The sequence below is a fragment of the Berkeleyomyces rouxiae genome, assembly GCF_048999995.1.
Source record: "Berkeleyomyces rouxiae strain 22BRR77 chromosome Unknown BrBRR77_ptg000012l, whole genome shotgun sequence".
In the NCBI taxonomy this organism is placed as follows: Eukaryota; Fungi; Ascomycota; class Sordariomycetes; order Microascales; family Ceratocystidaceae; genus Berkeleyomyces; species Berkeleyomyces rouxiae.
Genome location: NW_027396502.1, coordinates 371,639 through 388,250, shown reverse-complemented (window position 1 = coordinate 388,250; position 16,612 = coordinate 371,639). Strand labels below are relative to the sequence as shown.

Below are 16,612 nucleotides of genomic sequence, written 5' to 3'. Positions count from 1 at the left end.
AGGGAACAAGGCCACAGAAGACCAGGGCAGACGAGCGGATAGAGAGAGAGAGGGTAGATAGTAGAGGGCAGCGTAGTACAGATGCTGTCCAAGCTAAAAAGAAAAAGAAAACAAAATCGCCACGGCCTGCCACTCCCCCTTCCTCTCACAGCATCTTGATACTCATCACCAAGGCTACCTGGAGCCAGACACTTTTTAGGGTATGCACAATAAATCAAATGGATGACTGGATGGCCGAAAAGGAATGAGGTCAAGGGAGAGCGAAACACCAAGATGGCACAGGAAGAATTTCAGAGAGCGCAACGAAGCTGGAACCAGACGCAGCTAGCACGCATGGGGAAGACATACCGAAGGTCAAAGAGACGCGAAAAAGGGTGCAGCAGAGACGGCGGATGCAGAAAGGGAGGCGGAGGGAAATGAGATGGCCCGGCCAGCCAGTTGTGCGGGAGTCGGAGGCTGCGGGTTATGTGGGGCTCGGCGCAAAGAGGGCGCGAAAGGGCCGGAGAGCCAAAATCGCGCGTTTCGTGTGGCGTGGGAGATTTGAAGAGGCGAAGAGAGCGCCCAGATCAATGGCCACAGGAGACTAGCCGGAAGACGGGCGGCGGGGCCGGTTGCGATGATTGTGCGCGAAAGATGCGGCGGCGGCGAGACCGGCGGCGACGGTGTATTCAGGGCGCAGGGAGAACAAGAAGAAGAATCGGCGGCAGTGATCAATACGAGACGGCGATGAAGACGAGCCCCGGCGCGACCAAAATCAAATAAAAACAATGGCGATGGAATACGACGAAAAGAGAACAAAGAAGAAAGAAAAAGCCGCCAGGTGCGTGTCTCGAGGCAGAAAAAAAGGGCGGAGGGGGAAAAGGCGGAGGCGAGGGCGACGAAAGAAGGAAGGAGAAAGAAGAAAGACGGGCGGACAGAAGAGGAAGGAGCGGGTCGAATCAGTCAGACCAAGGGCCAATGGCAGCTGAAGGAATGGGCAGAAGTGGAAGGGGCAGTGGCAGAGAAGGCAAGAAGAAGAGGCTACAGAAGGCCAGAAGGCGAGGAGGAGGGAAGGTGGGGATGGGATGGGATGGGATGGCAGGTACGAGCAGAGGCAGAGAGGGTAGTTACAATTAATGGCATAGACCAAAGCAGCAGGAGGAGAAGAAGTGCAAGCGCTATGCACCTACAAATAGACCAGACGAGTAGTTGCTTTCCAAAAAAAAAAAAAAAAAAAAGTGACCGCCCAAGAGGAAAGAGAAGCACAAGCAGAACGAGAGTGGAAGGACCACAACTCACAACTACACAACTACACAAAAAAAAAAAAAAAAGTCCCGCACATCAATTCGACATAAATTCACAGCCAGCAAGACCCAGCCGAGGAGCTCCCTCCTTCCTCTTTGCATTTCTCTATGCCCGTCTAATAATATTCTAATAATATCCACTCCACAACTATATCCAGCTTTCAACCTCCATACTTGCACCTGTCTGATATACGACGGCATTCTTGCATTCTGGCATGCCTCCCGCACTTCGACAACCAACTCGGCATTCTAGATGTCCCACAAGCCCAAGACCAGGCAGCGCCCAGCCCAAGGACACGGAGACAGTCCCGAGCCCTCAGCCCCACAGCAAACATATATCGCGTTCGCGTTCGCGCTGATGCTGGCGCCGGCGCTCGCTTTGGACAGAAGGCTTCTGTCTGCCTCAGGGCATTTGTATCTGTCCTCACAGCGCATGCAGGGAAGCCCATTGCGATGGCCCTGCCGCCCCATCCATCAAAATCAACCCCATGCCACATGATCCTTGGTCTCCCTCCTAGCCCTAGCCTTAGCCTGCCTCTGGCTCTGGCCCCGGCCCTGGCCCTGCTGCTGATGCTGCGGCTGTAGCTAGCTATAGCACAGGGCGAACTGGCCGGCTTCTTCTTCCATGCTGACATCGTCGTCTTCATTTGCCTGCAGCTCTCGGGCCCCCCATGGGACGTCTTCACACCACTCATCTTCTTGTTCCAAAGTCTCAGCCTGTCTCTGCCAGCTGCACATTGTTGGTGTCGGTCTTGGTCTTGGTCTTGGTCTTTTTTTCTCCTTTTCTGCCGTACACGCAGTCTCCCTTGAGCCTGCTCCTTTTGGACACCTCCCTAGCTCGCCAGCCGAGACACCAAATCTTCGGCTTCCCCTTCACTACTCGCAACGGACCTCTCCAAGGGAGCTCTCCCAAAAGAAAGCCAAGGCTTTTGATTGTCGCAACCTTCGTGTCTCTTTGTCCCTTTGTACATTTGTACCCAGTCAACTAACGATAGCTACATAATTGTAGTTAGTTTGTTATCCTTAGGAGGAAGGAACTTTGAGAAGAAAGAAGGAAGGGGCTTGAGGCTACGAGAGAAGGAGCCAAAGTAAAAGGAAAGAAAAGAGAAGAAATAAGAAAAAATCCCGACCAGGAGAACCAACAAAAGGCAGGAACCAACTACAACTACGCCTCCCGGGCCAGATCGCGCACAGTCCACATTCAAAAAGTGGCATCTACTGACAAGGAAGGACCTATATATGTACACGCACGGAGACGATACTGCAGTACCGGTACATGACAAGTACAGCCAGACACGCTTAAACTCGCTGCGATACCAAAGTACCAACTATGTACCTATACTTCCTGCTCTTGGAACACCAGCCAATGTACCCTGTACCTGGACCCACAGCATCTTCGCCCCTGTGTTTCCAGGTACTCTATACTTGAACATGCTGATCTTTGTTGTTTTGCTCTTCTTTTTCTTTTCGTCTTCCCTCCGAGATACTGATGTTGAAAGACAAGCCAGCACCCAGAGCCCAAGATCCGTGCTTTGGGAATAATTGGAATTGGCACTTTGTTTTGTAGCTTGAGCGCTTGCAACCGGGGGGGGGCAGGGGACAGGGGAACACAATTCTTTTTTGTTCTTCTTTATTGTCCTCTCAAAAAGTCCAATTTCTATTTTATTTTATGTCCCAGAGATTCTTCACGTATGCCGGCCGACCGGACGAGAACCAACAAAGTCCTTGCTTTAAACTTGGGAAACTACCTGTCGTTGTGTCTTCTTGAACTCTTCTAGACTCTGTTTCCGACGGTGGTACCTGCCGCTCTTCGGATCTATCTTTACGCCCGAGTTCGTCTCTCCGCCTCGACCTTGGGACGCAAGGACCCTTCCTCTCCCCGTCCGCCGCCACTTAGCTATCTGGAAGAGTGCTATCTCCCCGAACTCTGCCACTCGCAAAAGATCATAGCCGGCAGCGCGGCTGGGCCATCCGCTGGCCCTTGCGGTGCGGCGAAGGCATATACATGCATCCATATACAGATAGTTGACTATAGTTATAGTTACTTGTCACGTACATACATACATACATACGTACTACTTGGGCCCGTACCTCGACGTCGACGTAAGCCCTTTTGCTTGATATCACTCCACCTGTGGCCAACATATCCGTGCTTGCTGTGCTGCCTTCCAACCACGCTCACTGCCAATGACGTTGTCTCGTAGTCTCATCGCCTGGCACTTGTTGCCTGCACGCCCTGGACCAGCGACGGAAACCCAAGCGGGAAAAAGAAAAGCATAAGAAGCTGAATCTTCCAGCTCTCTAGTTGTAACCCTCGCTTTGCTCTGCAATGTCGTCAGAACTAGCTTCTTTGCCTCGCTGAACCCTGGATATTACTCTGTGGTCTAGACTCTTGCGCTGTTGCATGTCTCGCGGTATTCCCTTGCTTCCAGTGCTGCAACTAGCCAAGTAACTATGCATATAGTACAAATCTCTATCTCTCTCCACTTCTGCCCTCCAGCCCACCATTCATTATCCCGTTTGGGCTGTGCCGGCCGTGCTTTGTTTTGCTGCGCTTTGCCTTTTGACTTGGCTTCGCTTGGCTTTGGCCACTGCTGGTGCCGGTGCTGGTGCTGGTGCTGGTGCTAGTGCCGAAGCTATGGCCCTTGAAGTCCAAGCCTGGCCACAGCTCTGGAGGGCCAACCGGCACTGGACCCGGGCCTACATAGACACTTTTTACAGGGCTTGCCCACTACAAAGCAAGCCCCAGGCCGCAAAGTATACACGGCTCACCCACCAAACTTGGCCCCAAACACCAGAGTCTACAGGCCTGCCCCACTGCAAACCCGCCGCCACGAAACCGGCATTTACAGGCCTACCCCCACTAAAGCCAGCCCCAAGCAAGTAACCCTCCAGGGCCGACCCCGCTGCAGCCCACCAACGCGAGCCCCAGCCCAGCCCTACTCCTCCCATAAATATATACACGTCCACAACATCACCTCCTCCTCTTCACGCAACGCTGCGCTGCAACTCAAATCCAAGTCCCAAGCTGCAATGCAAACTCCTCTCGCTTATATACAAGCACGTATTGATGACCCTCTCCCTGCCTCTATCGCTCTCGCTCCAAACTCGCTAGAGACAGAGACATCGAGGCGTGTACCAGACGTATCGATTAGACGTGCATACAAGTCACGTGACCGGATTTCGTCCCCCGATTTCTCCCCTCCTCCCCCTCGCACCCCCTTCATCCCTTTGCTGCTGCGTCGTTCCCGTCACACACACACACCGTTCGCCGGGAAGCGGCTGCATGTTTGCTACCTGTGTGCAAGTCAGCTGGCTGGGTGTTCTGGATAATCACATCACTTTGTAGTTCGTGCAGGTAGTAGTTACATACATACATACATACATACATACATATGTACGTACACACATGTATCCCTCTCCCCGTCCCAGGACCGACACCCTCAGTCTATGCTTTATGCTGTAGTTGGTTATGCCTTCTTCGAGCCCGGCTTTGTCTCCCGCGGCCGAGAAATACAGACTGCAGTTCACATGCACATGTGTGTATACTTGTACAGGCGCTAGTATATTCATAGCAATAACTATGTGGACATACCAGTACATACATGCATATGTATAGTTATATGCATCTATATATGCATCTGTATGTCTGTATGCCGCCACTCTAGGAACACCGCCGCCGCTGTTGTATCATATCGTGCATAAACAAGCCCACTAGGTCAAACAGAGGAAGTCTTGCCTGCTGAACAACTGTAGCCTGCTGCTTTAGCTGTACCCGTAACCATAGCTGCAGCCATAGCTGTACAAATTGCACAACACCACTGCCACTCACCACCCTCTACTCCATCTCCTACCCCTCCAACCAACCCACTCACTCATCATCCTCGTCCATGGCCGCCTCGCGCCTCTCCGCAACCTCGCGGATTTTTTCGCTCAGCATGCCGCGCTCATACCGCTCAGCCACCTTGCCAGCCGCCTGCAACATGCGCCCGGTACGGTCGTGGAAGAGCTGCACGAGGTCGAGCGCTTTCATACCGCGGTGCTCGCCCTCGCGGCACTCAATGGCCAGCAGCTGTAGCAGGGTCTTGTCAAGCTCCGTGTGCATGCGCGCGAGCTGCGAGCGAAGCGCGTGCCGTCCGCCCGCTGCCGATGCCGACGCCGCGTCGTCCAGTTGTGTCGCTTGGATGTTCTGCAGCAAAAAGGCCTGCTCAAGCTTGCGCCCCTCGGAGACCTGCGCTCCGCCGGCGCCGTCTTCGGCTCCAGAGGCCTCGTCGTCCGAGTTGGCAGCAAGCTCGTCGTTGTCGCCGCCGCCGACAGCCTTAGCCTTTTTCTTCTTGCGTGCGTCGGCGATAGAGTGCAACGGCACCGAAAGCTCAAAGTCGGACAACAGCGGCCGCGGGAAGTACGGGTAGCGGTCACCTCCCTTGAGAATGATGCAGTGGAATTTGCCGTTGGCTACGGCGATGGGGAAGTACGTCTCGTTCTTGCGGCCTGATGCGAGACGCGCCAGGAGGTTGGTGTCGAGAAGAGGCGCCCAGTATGCGCGGCCGGGCTTGCGCCAGTGTAGTAGCGTCAACAGTACGCCAGTAGAATCGTATATGCATGGGTTCTTGTCATACGTCAGTAAATGCATGTACTTTCATAGTCACGGAAATCATAACAATGACTACTTACCCCGTCATCGGAGAAAAACAAACTCCGCAACGTTGCTCCGCTTGGCAGCGCCACGATGTCTTCATTCTGGCACACCTCGTCGCGCTTGACATTCTCGATCGTATACAGCAGCCGTGCCTGGCCGTCCGCCCCCACCGGCCCATTGCCAACAGTCATGACATAGTCTTTCCAACTCGCACACGTGACAGCTGGCATGCTCTTGGGTCTGTAGACACGGAAGGGCAGGCCGTAGAGGGTAAAGATGCGCACGTACCCGCCCGTCGTGACCACCGACACAAACGAGTCGCTGAGCGACATGGCAAGCACCTCCTCGCCCTTGGGCAGCTCGGTACGCCAGTCATTGCGCTGGGTCCACGTTTCGTGTGGCCGGTAGAAGAGCGTGGCCGGTGCATCATTGCGTGCCGGACACGAGAACAATGTGCCATTTTCCGTCAGGCATGCCTTGTCGTAGAGAAAGGTGTCGGTGAAGTGGAAGTCACGCTGGAAATCGCGGTCGTAGAACTCGACAGTCACGGTGTTGTGTGAGTCCTGGTCGACTGTCCATACGGCGCCCAAAAAGTTCAGGCACAGATACTTGCGGTTGCCACGCCACGGCGTCGCGCCCGGCTGGAAGGCTTCGTGGAATTGGGGCTCCATCAGCATGCGCCGCTTTGATGCAGGGTATTCGCCAGGCCCAAGCGGCCCGTCATCGTCGGCACGGCGCTTGCGCCCCGTGGTGTAGCCGGCACCGTCATCGTCCACGACAAAATCATCCACGTCGCTGTATTCATCTAGGTTATATGCGCCTCGGGCGTGGTCTGAATCAAACGGCCTGGGCCGTGTTGCAAGCGCGACGCTGGCTGTGCTCAACGGGTCGATCTGGTTGCTGACTGAGCGCTGCAGTGGAAGCTTCAGCAGAGCATCATACTGATCATTGATCAGGTCAGGGTAGATGTACACCTCACCCTCAGTCGTGGTGAAGGAGAGCAGGTTCTTGGTGGGATGCCAGCTCAGGTGCATGATGTCAGCAAACTCGAAGCGTTGGAATATCGTTTGCGATGCTGCATCCCAAAGCAGTAGCTTGCCATCTTGGCCGGCACTCGCCAGTATCGAGCCGTTGGGTGACCAGGCAATGGCGGTAATCATGCCCGAGTGGCCGTTATCAAAGGTGGCGTGCTTCTGCCAGTCCTTTTTGGAAATCATGTAGATGTCGCGCGTAGGCGACGGTACGGCAAAGGCGTTGCCGTCTGGGTGCCAGGCCACCTGCGCCGAACCTGGCGATTCGCTGTCGATCGAGCCAATCATGCCGTCCAGCTTCTTCAGCAGCTCGGGTTGCTCGCTGGTCAGTGAGTACATGTAGACGATGCCGTCCTGGCACGAGACTGCGACCATGGTCCCCCGCGGATCAAACGACACGTGTTTCGCGGGCCGGTTGTGCTCGCGCAGCACGCGGGTTTTTGAGTAGTCTTCGGTGTTGACCAACTTGACCGTCAGTTCGTCCGTTGCTATAGCACACCACTTCTGGTCCGGCGACAGCGCCACATCGCGCACAGGCATTGTGAAGCGCACGAGAAACTCCTTGAAAGCCGGCGGGTCAATCGTGTAGATGCTGACCACGCCGTCCTCGTCGCCCACGTAAAAGTACTCGTCACCGGCGGCCACGGCCAGGTTGGATTGTGGGCACTCGTCAATGTTGGCCGGTTCTCCATCAAAGCCAGTCTTGTACAGCCGCAGCGTCGGGTTCACGCCGACTGTGACAAGCTGGCTTCCGTCTCGGTTGTAGTCACACCGCGTGGTGCCCTTGGTGTAAGCCGGGCGCGCCCGGGGCCGGGAGGAGCTGGACATGCTGCGGTCGGAGTTTGTGGTGGAGATCCGGCAGCGGAATAGAGAGGTCGAGATGTTCGGATGGCAATTGGCAGGCCAAAAAGAGTCAGGTGCTCATCAACGCCGCGGGAAGTAGGCAGATGGCGAATTGGGGATCAATGCAATGCCGCTCCAAACAGCTTTCCTCTTGGGTCCTGACAAAAGCTTCCCTTGAACCCTGATCATAGCAACAGCAGCAGAGACGCGCTAGCGCGCCAAGACGCGTCAAAATCAATTGAACTAACCCTATGCAAGTGGGTCACGTGTTATATATGTGTGTTTACCCTAAGAGACACCATCTGGGTTTCTAAATCAAACTGCCGATCCCCACGTTCTAGATCCCTGCACTGTTTAAACTAATAGCCGGCCTCTACATCCGACAGTGTTAGTGATGTGCACCAGGAAAAGAGAAAGCCCGGACAGCCGATGGAACTGCCGAGTTCCTCATTCTTCCACCACGCGGCAAGACCCGGCGCTGCCCAAGAATACTTCATAGACACTGTCCGGCCGTCCAGGAGAACCCGCAGGCCAACCTCCTCCTCCATCTCACCCTACAAACCCGCTCTCCAACATGGCACCCGGTCTCCTGTTCGTCTACATGGCGCCCAAGCCAACTCTGCCACTCACGCAGTTCCACGAATGGTATAACAACGAGCACGGCCCAACCCGCCTCCGGCTCCCAGCTATCTTCCCCAACGGCCTGCGCTACGCCAGCACCGACGCGCTCGGCCCGCCGTTTCTGGCCGTCTATGACGTGACATCGATGGACTGGATGCGCGAGCCGGTGTACACAGGCCTGCGCGCCAACCGGTCGCCGCGCGAGGCCGCCACCATCGCCCAGGTGGCCGTCGACCGCCGCTTCTACGACCTAGTCGCCACTCATGCGAGCCCAGGCTTTGTGCCGGCCGAGCAGCTGTCGGACGCTCAGGCACGGGGCCGCGTTCTGGTCATCGAGGAGGTTGAGGTGGATGGGTCCGGCGATGCAGCTGCAGAGCAGTACATACGGGGCTTTTCGGAAGAGAGGGCGTTGCTGCTAGCCAAAACAGGCGGATGGCTGCGCTCGCGGCTGTTCCGCACGTCGACCGTGCAGGACACCGACGATTTCGGGCAGCGCAACAAGTTTGCCGTTCTGCACGAGTTTGAGCGCGCTGGCGCCTGGCTGAATATAGAAGCTTCGCAGGGCGAGGAGATTGTGGCTTCTTCCATTCGCTCCATGGAGCTGTTCTATGTGTTTGGGCCTGCACCGCGGGACCTGGAGAACCTCAAAGCCCTTCCGTTCAGCTCTGCAACGTTCCAGTCAGCCGACCAAAAGAGTCTTGTTACCGTACCCGGGCCTGAAGGCAATCTACAATCAACAATCATTGCACTCGACGGGCTCACGATTCCGTACCAGCTGGAAGGCAACCCCGGTCCGGACGCGCCGACTGTGGCCTTCTGCAACTCGCTGCTGACCTCATTTCACATGTGGGATGACTTTGTTGACATTCTGAAAAGAGACCGCCCCGATCTGCGCATCCTCCGATACGACCATCGTGGCCGAGGCGAGCTACCGGCTGCGGTGCCTGTCAGCGCTAACCATCTCGCCGACGACTTGGCTACTGTGCTTGACGCGCTGCGTATTGACAGGTTGCACGCGCTGATCGGCGTGTCACTGGGCGGCGTGACAACGCTCAACTTTGCCATCCGCCACCCGCAGCGGCTCGCTAGGTACATTGCCTGCGACTTCAACACGTGCGGGAGCGCGGTCAATACAGCGGCCTGGCAGGAGCGCACGGTGCTTGCCGAGGCCGACGGAGGCAGCGGGATTCGCGAAAAGCTCGCGCCGGCGACGGTGCAGCGCTGGTTCCACCCGGCGTCGATGCAGAAGACGGCTGTGGTCGATAAAATGACGCAGATGGTTAGCGGGAATAGCCTACAGGGCTTCCGTTACGGGTGTCAGGCACTCTGGGACTACGATCTGAGGCCAAAGATGGCAGGGTGTAAAGTACCGGCGCTATTTGTGGCGGGCGAGGGCGATGCGCGAGGCAAATTCTTAACCATCATGAAGGCGTATGAAGAGCAGGTCGGGTTTGATAAGGCGGAGTTTAGGGCGGTGCCGAAGACCGGGCATTTGCCAATGACGGAGGACGCAGAGGCGTTTTGGGCCGTGGTCAAGGACTTTGTGTGAGGAGCCGGGAATGTAGTTAGAGGCGGAGATTACAGAGTAGCTTTTACAACGCCAATGAACACGGGGCCGTGAACGACCAGAAACTCGGCAGAGACCCCGCCGGCGAAGCATAGATGTCACCCACACTAGAATCAGACAAGATCACACACGCAACCTCAACAGTCAAGAACAGAACAATGTTTTATGTAGGCTCATCTCAATGTCAACTTAAGCGCCGTTTTTGACGCACGTGGTACTCGTCTCCGCCATCCGGCCCGTCTGGCGCATCATCCGGGACCACCTTTGGGCTCCTCCTTTGCCCGGTAGCCGTCTTCCGGCGGTTTTTTGCATCCCTCCCTGGGCCAGCCAGCCCCCTGTTCCACTCCTGAAGCGCCGAGGGGTTCTGGCGGGCGCCCATCGCCGAGCCGGCCAGAATAGCGCGGCAGACATGGAAGCGGGCGATCTCGCGCACGTGCACCTGGCGACCGTCGCGTTGGGCAGCATAGAACTTCTCGTCGAGCACGTCGAGCACGCTGCGGCCCAGGCCGTCGCGCACGTGCACGTTAGCGCCGGCCTCGACGAGCGCGCGCATGGCGAGCTTGTTGCCGCGGCGCACGGCCACGTGCAGGGCCGTTTCGCCCTTGCGGTTGCGCGCGTGCACGTCCGCGCCGCCGTCGACAAGCAGCTTGATCAGCGCGCGCGGGCTGGCGCGGTCGGCCGACGACTCGAGGCTGTTGGCGACAAAGGCCATCAGCGGCGTGTTGCCCAGGTGGTCGTAGGCGTTGACGTCGACGCCGACGCCAAGGAGGTTGCGCGTGGTCTCGATGCGCTGCTTCATGCGCTCCTTGCTGGTGTCTTCCAGCTCGAGCTCCTGGTCAACGGGCGACGTGGGGCCTGGCAGCGGGTGCGCGGCCGAGCTGGGCGACAGCCAGACCGCTGCCTGCGAGGGGCTGACGATAGCGCCCGTGTTGGTATTTGTGCTAACGCTGGACCGGCTGTGCTTGCGTTTGCGCGGCATGCTGCCGGCGGCAATCTCGGCCTGTTCCGAGCGCATTGTCTGCACGCTTGTGATGGCCGCGCCCAGGCAGTGCAGGGCGTTGCGGCCGCGGTCGTCCTGGACCGTCGGGTCCGCAAAGGCGCGGGAGATGACAGAGAGGAGGCGCGTGTGCGTGACGACGTAGTCCTCGCTGCGCCGGTGGGCGTGGTCAAAGAACTCCTGGTCGCTGAGGCCGGCCGTAGACGGGTTCTGCAGGCTCTCTGCATCCGCCCCGTCGCTGTTGGCACCGCGGTCGGAGCCGCTGACGCTGCGTGACGTGGCCGGCCGCGGCTCGTGCACAAACGTCATGTCCAGCCGAGGAAACATGTCAAGTACTTGTGGCATCAGCGACACGCGCTTTCTGGGGTACGCTGGGCATGAGCCAAAGGCGTCAGGCCGCACGTCCACTTCGAACTGCTGCAGCACGCGGCTCAGCACACCCGCCATGGCATCGTCCCCGGCGGTCGTGTCGGCCAGCACGTGTACAAACGTCCGGCCGTAATGGTCGCGCGCATTCAACAGACGCACGTCATGTGCCAGCGGCTCCAGCAGCGCCATGAGTGTCGGCTCGTCTTGTAGCCAACTGGCGCCGAGCAGGTGCAGAAAGCTCTGGCCCATGGTGTTCATGCGGGATGCGAGGTCGTGGTGGGCGAGAACGGCCTGCAGCAGCATGTTGTGCTGGGCGTCTCCAAGCGCGAGCATGTGCAAAGGCGTGTTGCCGAAGCAGTCGACCAGGCTGGCAAACTGGGCTACGTCGCCGGTCTGCATGAGGTGGGCAAACGGCGTGGGCCCCTGGGCCGCGTCCATGGCCTGTACCCAGGTTGAAGTCTGCAGCGCAGGCAGCAGGTGGCACGGGCATTGGTGTCGTTTGTGGCCTAGACTCAGCGGCCCCTGGCACTGCATCGCTGCCGCTGAAGCATCCGAGTCTAGCTTGCCATTGTGAGTCCCTGGGCGAAGCAGGTCCCACGGCACGGGCGGGGGCGCCGCCAAGTCCACCGGTGAGTCCGGGTCGTGCGCCCAGCTATCGCGGTATTGTGTGTCGGCCTCAAGTGGCGACTCGGCCTTGGGACGGTGGTGCACGTTGGAGCTGAGCGTAAAGGTGATGTGCGTGATGAGAATGTATAGGTACTTCATGAAGACTCGGCCGAGCGGGTCCTTGCGCACCGAATCGGACACAGACTCGCTGATGCGCGAGATACCGTTCTCCATAGACGCCGTGGTGGCAATGGACAGCTCGGTGTTGGAGCGCTGCGACGGCGCAAACTCGCAGTCAAAAGCCATCTGCGGACGCGGCTTGTGGGCCGCCGCCGTCTCGGCGTCCGCGTCCTCGTCGTTGTCGGTGCTCGCAGCACGCTCGCGCACACGCAGCGACAACGAGTGGCCGGCCTCCTTGACGCGGCTCAGGAACAGCGGCGAGAGCACCTGCGACTTGAGGCGGCTCAGGGCGTCGACCATGTCGTTGGCACGGGCCCAACGCAGCTCCTTGCCGGCAGTGGAACTGATCTTTTTATGTGCGGATTCTTCTCTGGCGGCCGGCGCGGGTTAGCATGCGGCGGCGTCAGTGGGAGAGACAGGCTGGAGCGCAACAACTTACTTGGGCACATCGCTGGGGTCCCGGGCAAAGGCCTCGACGACCTTGAGCACGGTAAACAGACTGAGATGGGTGTTCATGTAAGCCATGATCAGCGTCCACATGGACAGCACGGTCCATTTTGGGGGGCGGCCGCTCGGCGTTGACGGCGACGGTGACGGAGAGAGCGACGGGTCAAAAGAAGTGGAGTCTGGGATGGTGAGGTGGGTTGAGGAAGAGACGCCGGCGGGAGCGGATCTAGGGTGTGGCATCCTTGAGAGGCGGCTAACACTGGTGTACTTTTCTCCTAGTTACTCTTTTTTTTTTGCGTCCAGTGGTGGTGTTATTTCTGTGGTTGGCCGTAAGACAGGACAGCTAGTCAGGCCAAGACAGGAGGGAAGAAGGGGGGAGACAGCAAAATGGCAAGAGACTATGGCACACGGGGCAGAGAGAACAAAGGCCATCTAGGGACAAAGCGGTGGACTACGGAGGCGCAAGATGTCGGGGGGGACTTGTGAGCCAGAACAAGGCAAGCCAAGACAGCAGGCTGAGGGCGTACGTCAGCCGGCAAGGACAGCGTTGGTCCTGGTGCAGTGGGAATATGCAAAGGCAGTGTGTAAGTCGAGTCAGCGAGCAGACTAGCCCTGCTTGGAGAGGCGCATAGGTACAAATGGAAGCAGGCGTGTTGAGGCTGATCCGGCGCTAGAGTGTGGGAGCCGGCAAGCACAGCAGAGAGTAGCACTGGAGAACAGAAAGAGACAGCGCGGTGGCAAAGGCGGGATCGCTGGTATTCAAGCAGGCCCAGTTGGAGGGCGGCAGAAGGGAACGGAGCCCAGGGCAGAAGGAGGGGCAGCGGTTTGGCTCAGCCTCAGATGAAGACGATGGGGCCGGCACGACGATACGAACAGGAAGAATATGGAAGAGGGAAAGTGGTGATGTGACGTCTCAACAAAGGAAGAGAAGAAAAGAAGGAGGAGGGAAGGGGGACAAGGAAAGGAAAAATAAAAGAAAAAGGGCTGCGACGGACAGCGGAGGCCAAGGACGGATCGGCCACCAGCTTGCGGCGCACGGGGAAAAGGGCACAGCACAAAAGAAACAACACACCAACACCAACGCAGCAGAAGAACGCACAGCACAGCACAGCACAGCACGAGCAGAGGGCAGACCGGCACCAGCACAGAGGTGGAACTTGATATTGAATGCAATAGCAGGGCAGGACAGAGCAGAGGAGGACTCGACAGTGAGAGCAGCGGCAAGCCCAAGGAACCAAGCACAAGCACAAGCACACTGATATCACACCGGTAATATGTACATAATAATAGACCCCCAAGAACACAAAAGGACAGACAGGCCAGGCCAAGAACCGCAGCGGAAGCGCTGATTGCTCAAGGCAGCGAGATTTCTCGCTTTCCGGGGACCGCCCCTTTGGCTCGCTTCGTGTCTCCTCGTTCTCTCTCTCTTTTCCTCTGCCATTCTTCTCTATCTGTGGTCGGGTAATCCTTAGAGACCGGCAACCGACCGACGAAGGAGCTGCAGCAGGAGCCGCTCTGGAATCGACGCAAAAGAAGACTCGACGTCTCATGAAATCATTGAACCATGTAGTACTTACATCAGAAAAGGCAGCTGCCAAAAAAATAAAACCAAAAAACACCAGGAGCTCTCCGAGGGCAAGCACGGATCGACACCAAGGACTCGACCTCCTTCCTTTTTGTGCGGTTCTTGCCTTCTGCAGCATCTGTCTATAGTATCGCTTTCGCTTTCTCTTTTTTTTTTATCTTCCTTTTACAGCCCCCGCCCGCCCCCCTTCCTCTCTTCATCAGAGAATCATATGTGAATCGAAGCAGTCAGAGAGAGAAGACAGAGCGAGGAGTCCGGGACAGCATAATTGCCGAATTCCACATCCTTCGCATGCACCTCCTGGCACGCTGCAAGCGACACGGTGCGGCGCACTGTAGCTTCTCCACTGCGGGCGCTGTGTGTGTCACAGTGCGAGATTTGCCTTTTTTGGTCTTGGCTCAGTGAGGCAGTGCTCGGCCTGCTGGATTTCTGGCTGGTTTCTTCTTTTTTTTTTTTTTCTTTTTGATACTGGTCTAGGCTGTCTAGCTATTGGAGAGGAGGAGGGGGGAAAATTCAATAGTGTGAGTTTTTTTTTTTGTTTGTTTGTTTTGGCGTGTTTCTCTTTGTTGCTAGTGAAGTTGGTGGGGACGGGTTAACAAAAACATGATTCCAAAGAAAAAGCAGAACAAAAAAGGTGTTGTTGGAACAAGCTGATATCCCAACAACCAGACTCTGCAACTTGCCGATATTGGGCCCGAATAGCTCCTGCTCACAATGCACCGTCAGGGAGGGCCTTTGGCTTCTGACTTTTGGCTCTGGCCGTCATTCTGGGCCTTGCCTGCTCTGAGCTGGACTGGGCTGGGCTGGGCAGAAGGAACGTGCAAAAGAGGCATCCAACAAGGGCCTCTCTGCTCGTGTAAGTCTCTGCTTTGAATGACGCAGGACATGCAGGGGGGGAGAGCAGGGTGAGCCAAGAAACACCACCCAAAGGCGGGCTGTGTAGTACTGATATACAACACAATTCATAGGACTCCTATATACCTGCTGCCTCTATACATGCAGCCTTAGTATCGTGATTCTCAAGCGCTCCTTGTGTCAGCCAGCGTACTTGCTCTTGGTGTCAATAGTAGAACGTCCGTGGTTCTGTTAATCTTCCTCCCCCCTTCTAGTCGGGTTCTTACTGCTTCTTTCCCCTTCTTTTGCCCGCCCAGTCGCCAAGCCTCTGAGCCTCTGGGCCTCACACCATTCGGCAACAAATCATGGAAGAATGGAGAGGGGAGCTAGCCAGTCCCCATTGGCGCCGAGCACAAGCATACCAGAGGGCATCGTATTTCCTGTGTATGCACTTTTGTACTTGTTCTTTGTCCTTGTAGATCCTGCTTCTTTGCTCCGACGTTGCGGTTCCCTTGCATCCACGATCGCAATTCCAAATCGTCGCACGCCGACATCCATCCGCACACGCACACGAGATACAGCTTTCACATCCGCCACCTTCTTCTTCTGCTGGTGCGGTTGCGTCTGTGTCCCGCTTCGTTACTTGCTGTTTGTATAACTACTACATTCTCAGACCCACACACATCAACCTGGCCGATCTCTTCGTTTCCTTCCGCTTCCCCGTTCTTCTTATTCCTTGGCTGTGCCGTTTTGGAGTCTGTTCTGGCTCAGCTCACCGTTCATCATGTTCAATATAACATCGGAAACCCCTCCCAGTGGCTTGGACCGCCCCAACACACCACCACTGCCTCGCCCTTGATCAGGCTGCGACATATCCCCGGTCTCGCATACCAAACACACCATATTCTCTTCCCGTCTTCTTTGATTTTTTTTTTCATGCGCCCTTCCAGAAAGGAAAATAAGGTAAAGTAAACAATCTGACCCTTTGACCCTTCCAATATTTATCCTTTTCTCCCACAAAACACGTGGCCATCCTTCCTAATGCTCGCTGCTTCAGCATCCGGTAGCCAAGACTGTAAATAAAGACCAGCCAAGCCCGCCTACTCGCCCGGGTCTAACCTACCTACTACCACCTTCAATGTCTCATCCTCCTTTCTAGTTTCGTCCTGCGCCTGTGCCAATGGTATTCCTCGCGTTGCACAAACAAAACACCGTCCTTCCCGCCTGTGTAACCTTCTCACGGCAGGACAAACAAGCACACACTCACTCTCTGACTCTCCCTTCTTTCTCACCACAACAGAGCACTGCACAACGTCACACTGCCTCTTCAACAGGTTGAGCGTGCATGCAGAATCTGGGCCTTTGACATAGACACACAACGCACATACAATGCAGTGCCATGATTGGCAGGTCAGGCAGAGCCGCTGCAAGACAACTTGCATGCCCTTCGATCGGGCGCTATTGTAGATGATTCCTGGACTATATCTCAACTGCCCAAGCATATATATTCTGCTTGCTTTTAACATACATACTGACTTGCCACTGTACGCTTCTGGGCAGTGCATCTCCGCTCCCAACTGCCGTTTCTGTATGATCGACTGACTGATAGC

The 16,612-nt window shown here is 56.5% G+C and overlaps 3 protein-coding genes across 3 annotated transcripts; 1 reads left to right on the top strand and 2 right to left on the bottom strand.

Annotated features, from left to right (window-relative positions):
- Positions 1-5,154: 5,154 nt before the first annotated feature.
- On the bottom strand, positions 5,155-7,781 carry BROUX77_007394 (uncharacterized protein; the record flags this gene model as incomplete). The annotated part of the gene is made up of 2 exons (XM_073752483.1): positions 5,155-5,892; positions 5,958-7,781. The coding sequence occupies 2 exons, from the start codon at positions 7,779-7,781 to the stop codon at positions 5,155-5,157; spliced, it is 2,562 nt and encodes an 853-aa protein (XP_073601687.1).
- A 589-nt stretch (positions 7,782-8,370) lies between these two features.
- BROUX77_007393 (uncharacterized protein) lies at positions 8,371-9,966 on the top strand (the record flags this gene model as incomplete). The annotated part of the gene is made up of 1 exon (XM_073752482.1): positions 8,371-9,966. The coding sequence occupies one exon, from the start codon at positions 8,371-8,373 to the stop codon at positions 9,964-9,966; it is 1,596 nt and encodes a 531-aa protein (XP_073601686.1).
- Positions 9,967-10,168: 202 nt separating this feature from the next.
- Positions 10,169-12,823, bottom strand: BROUX77_007392 (uncharacterized protein; the record flags this gene model as incomplete). Its single annotated transcript, XM_073752481.1, has 2 exons — positions 10,169-12,506; positions 12,576-12,823. 2 exons carry the CDS (start codon positions 12,821-12,823, stop codon positions 10,169-10,171), a joined length of 2,586 nt encoding a protein of 861 aa, XP_073601685.1.
- Between the last annotated feature and the right edge of the window lie 3,789 nt (positions 12,824-16,612).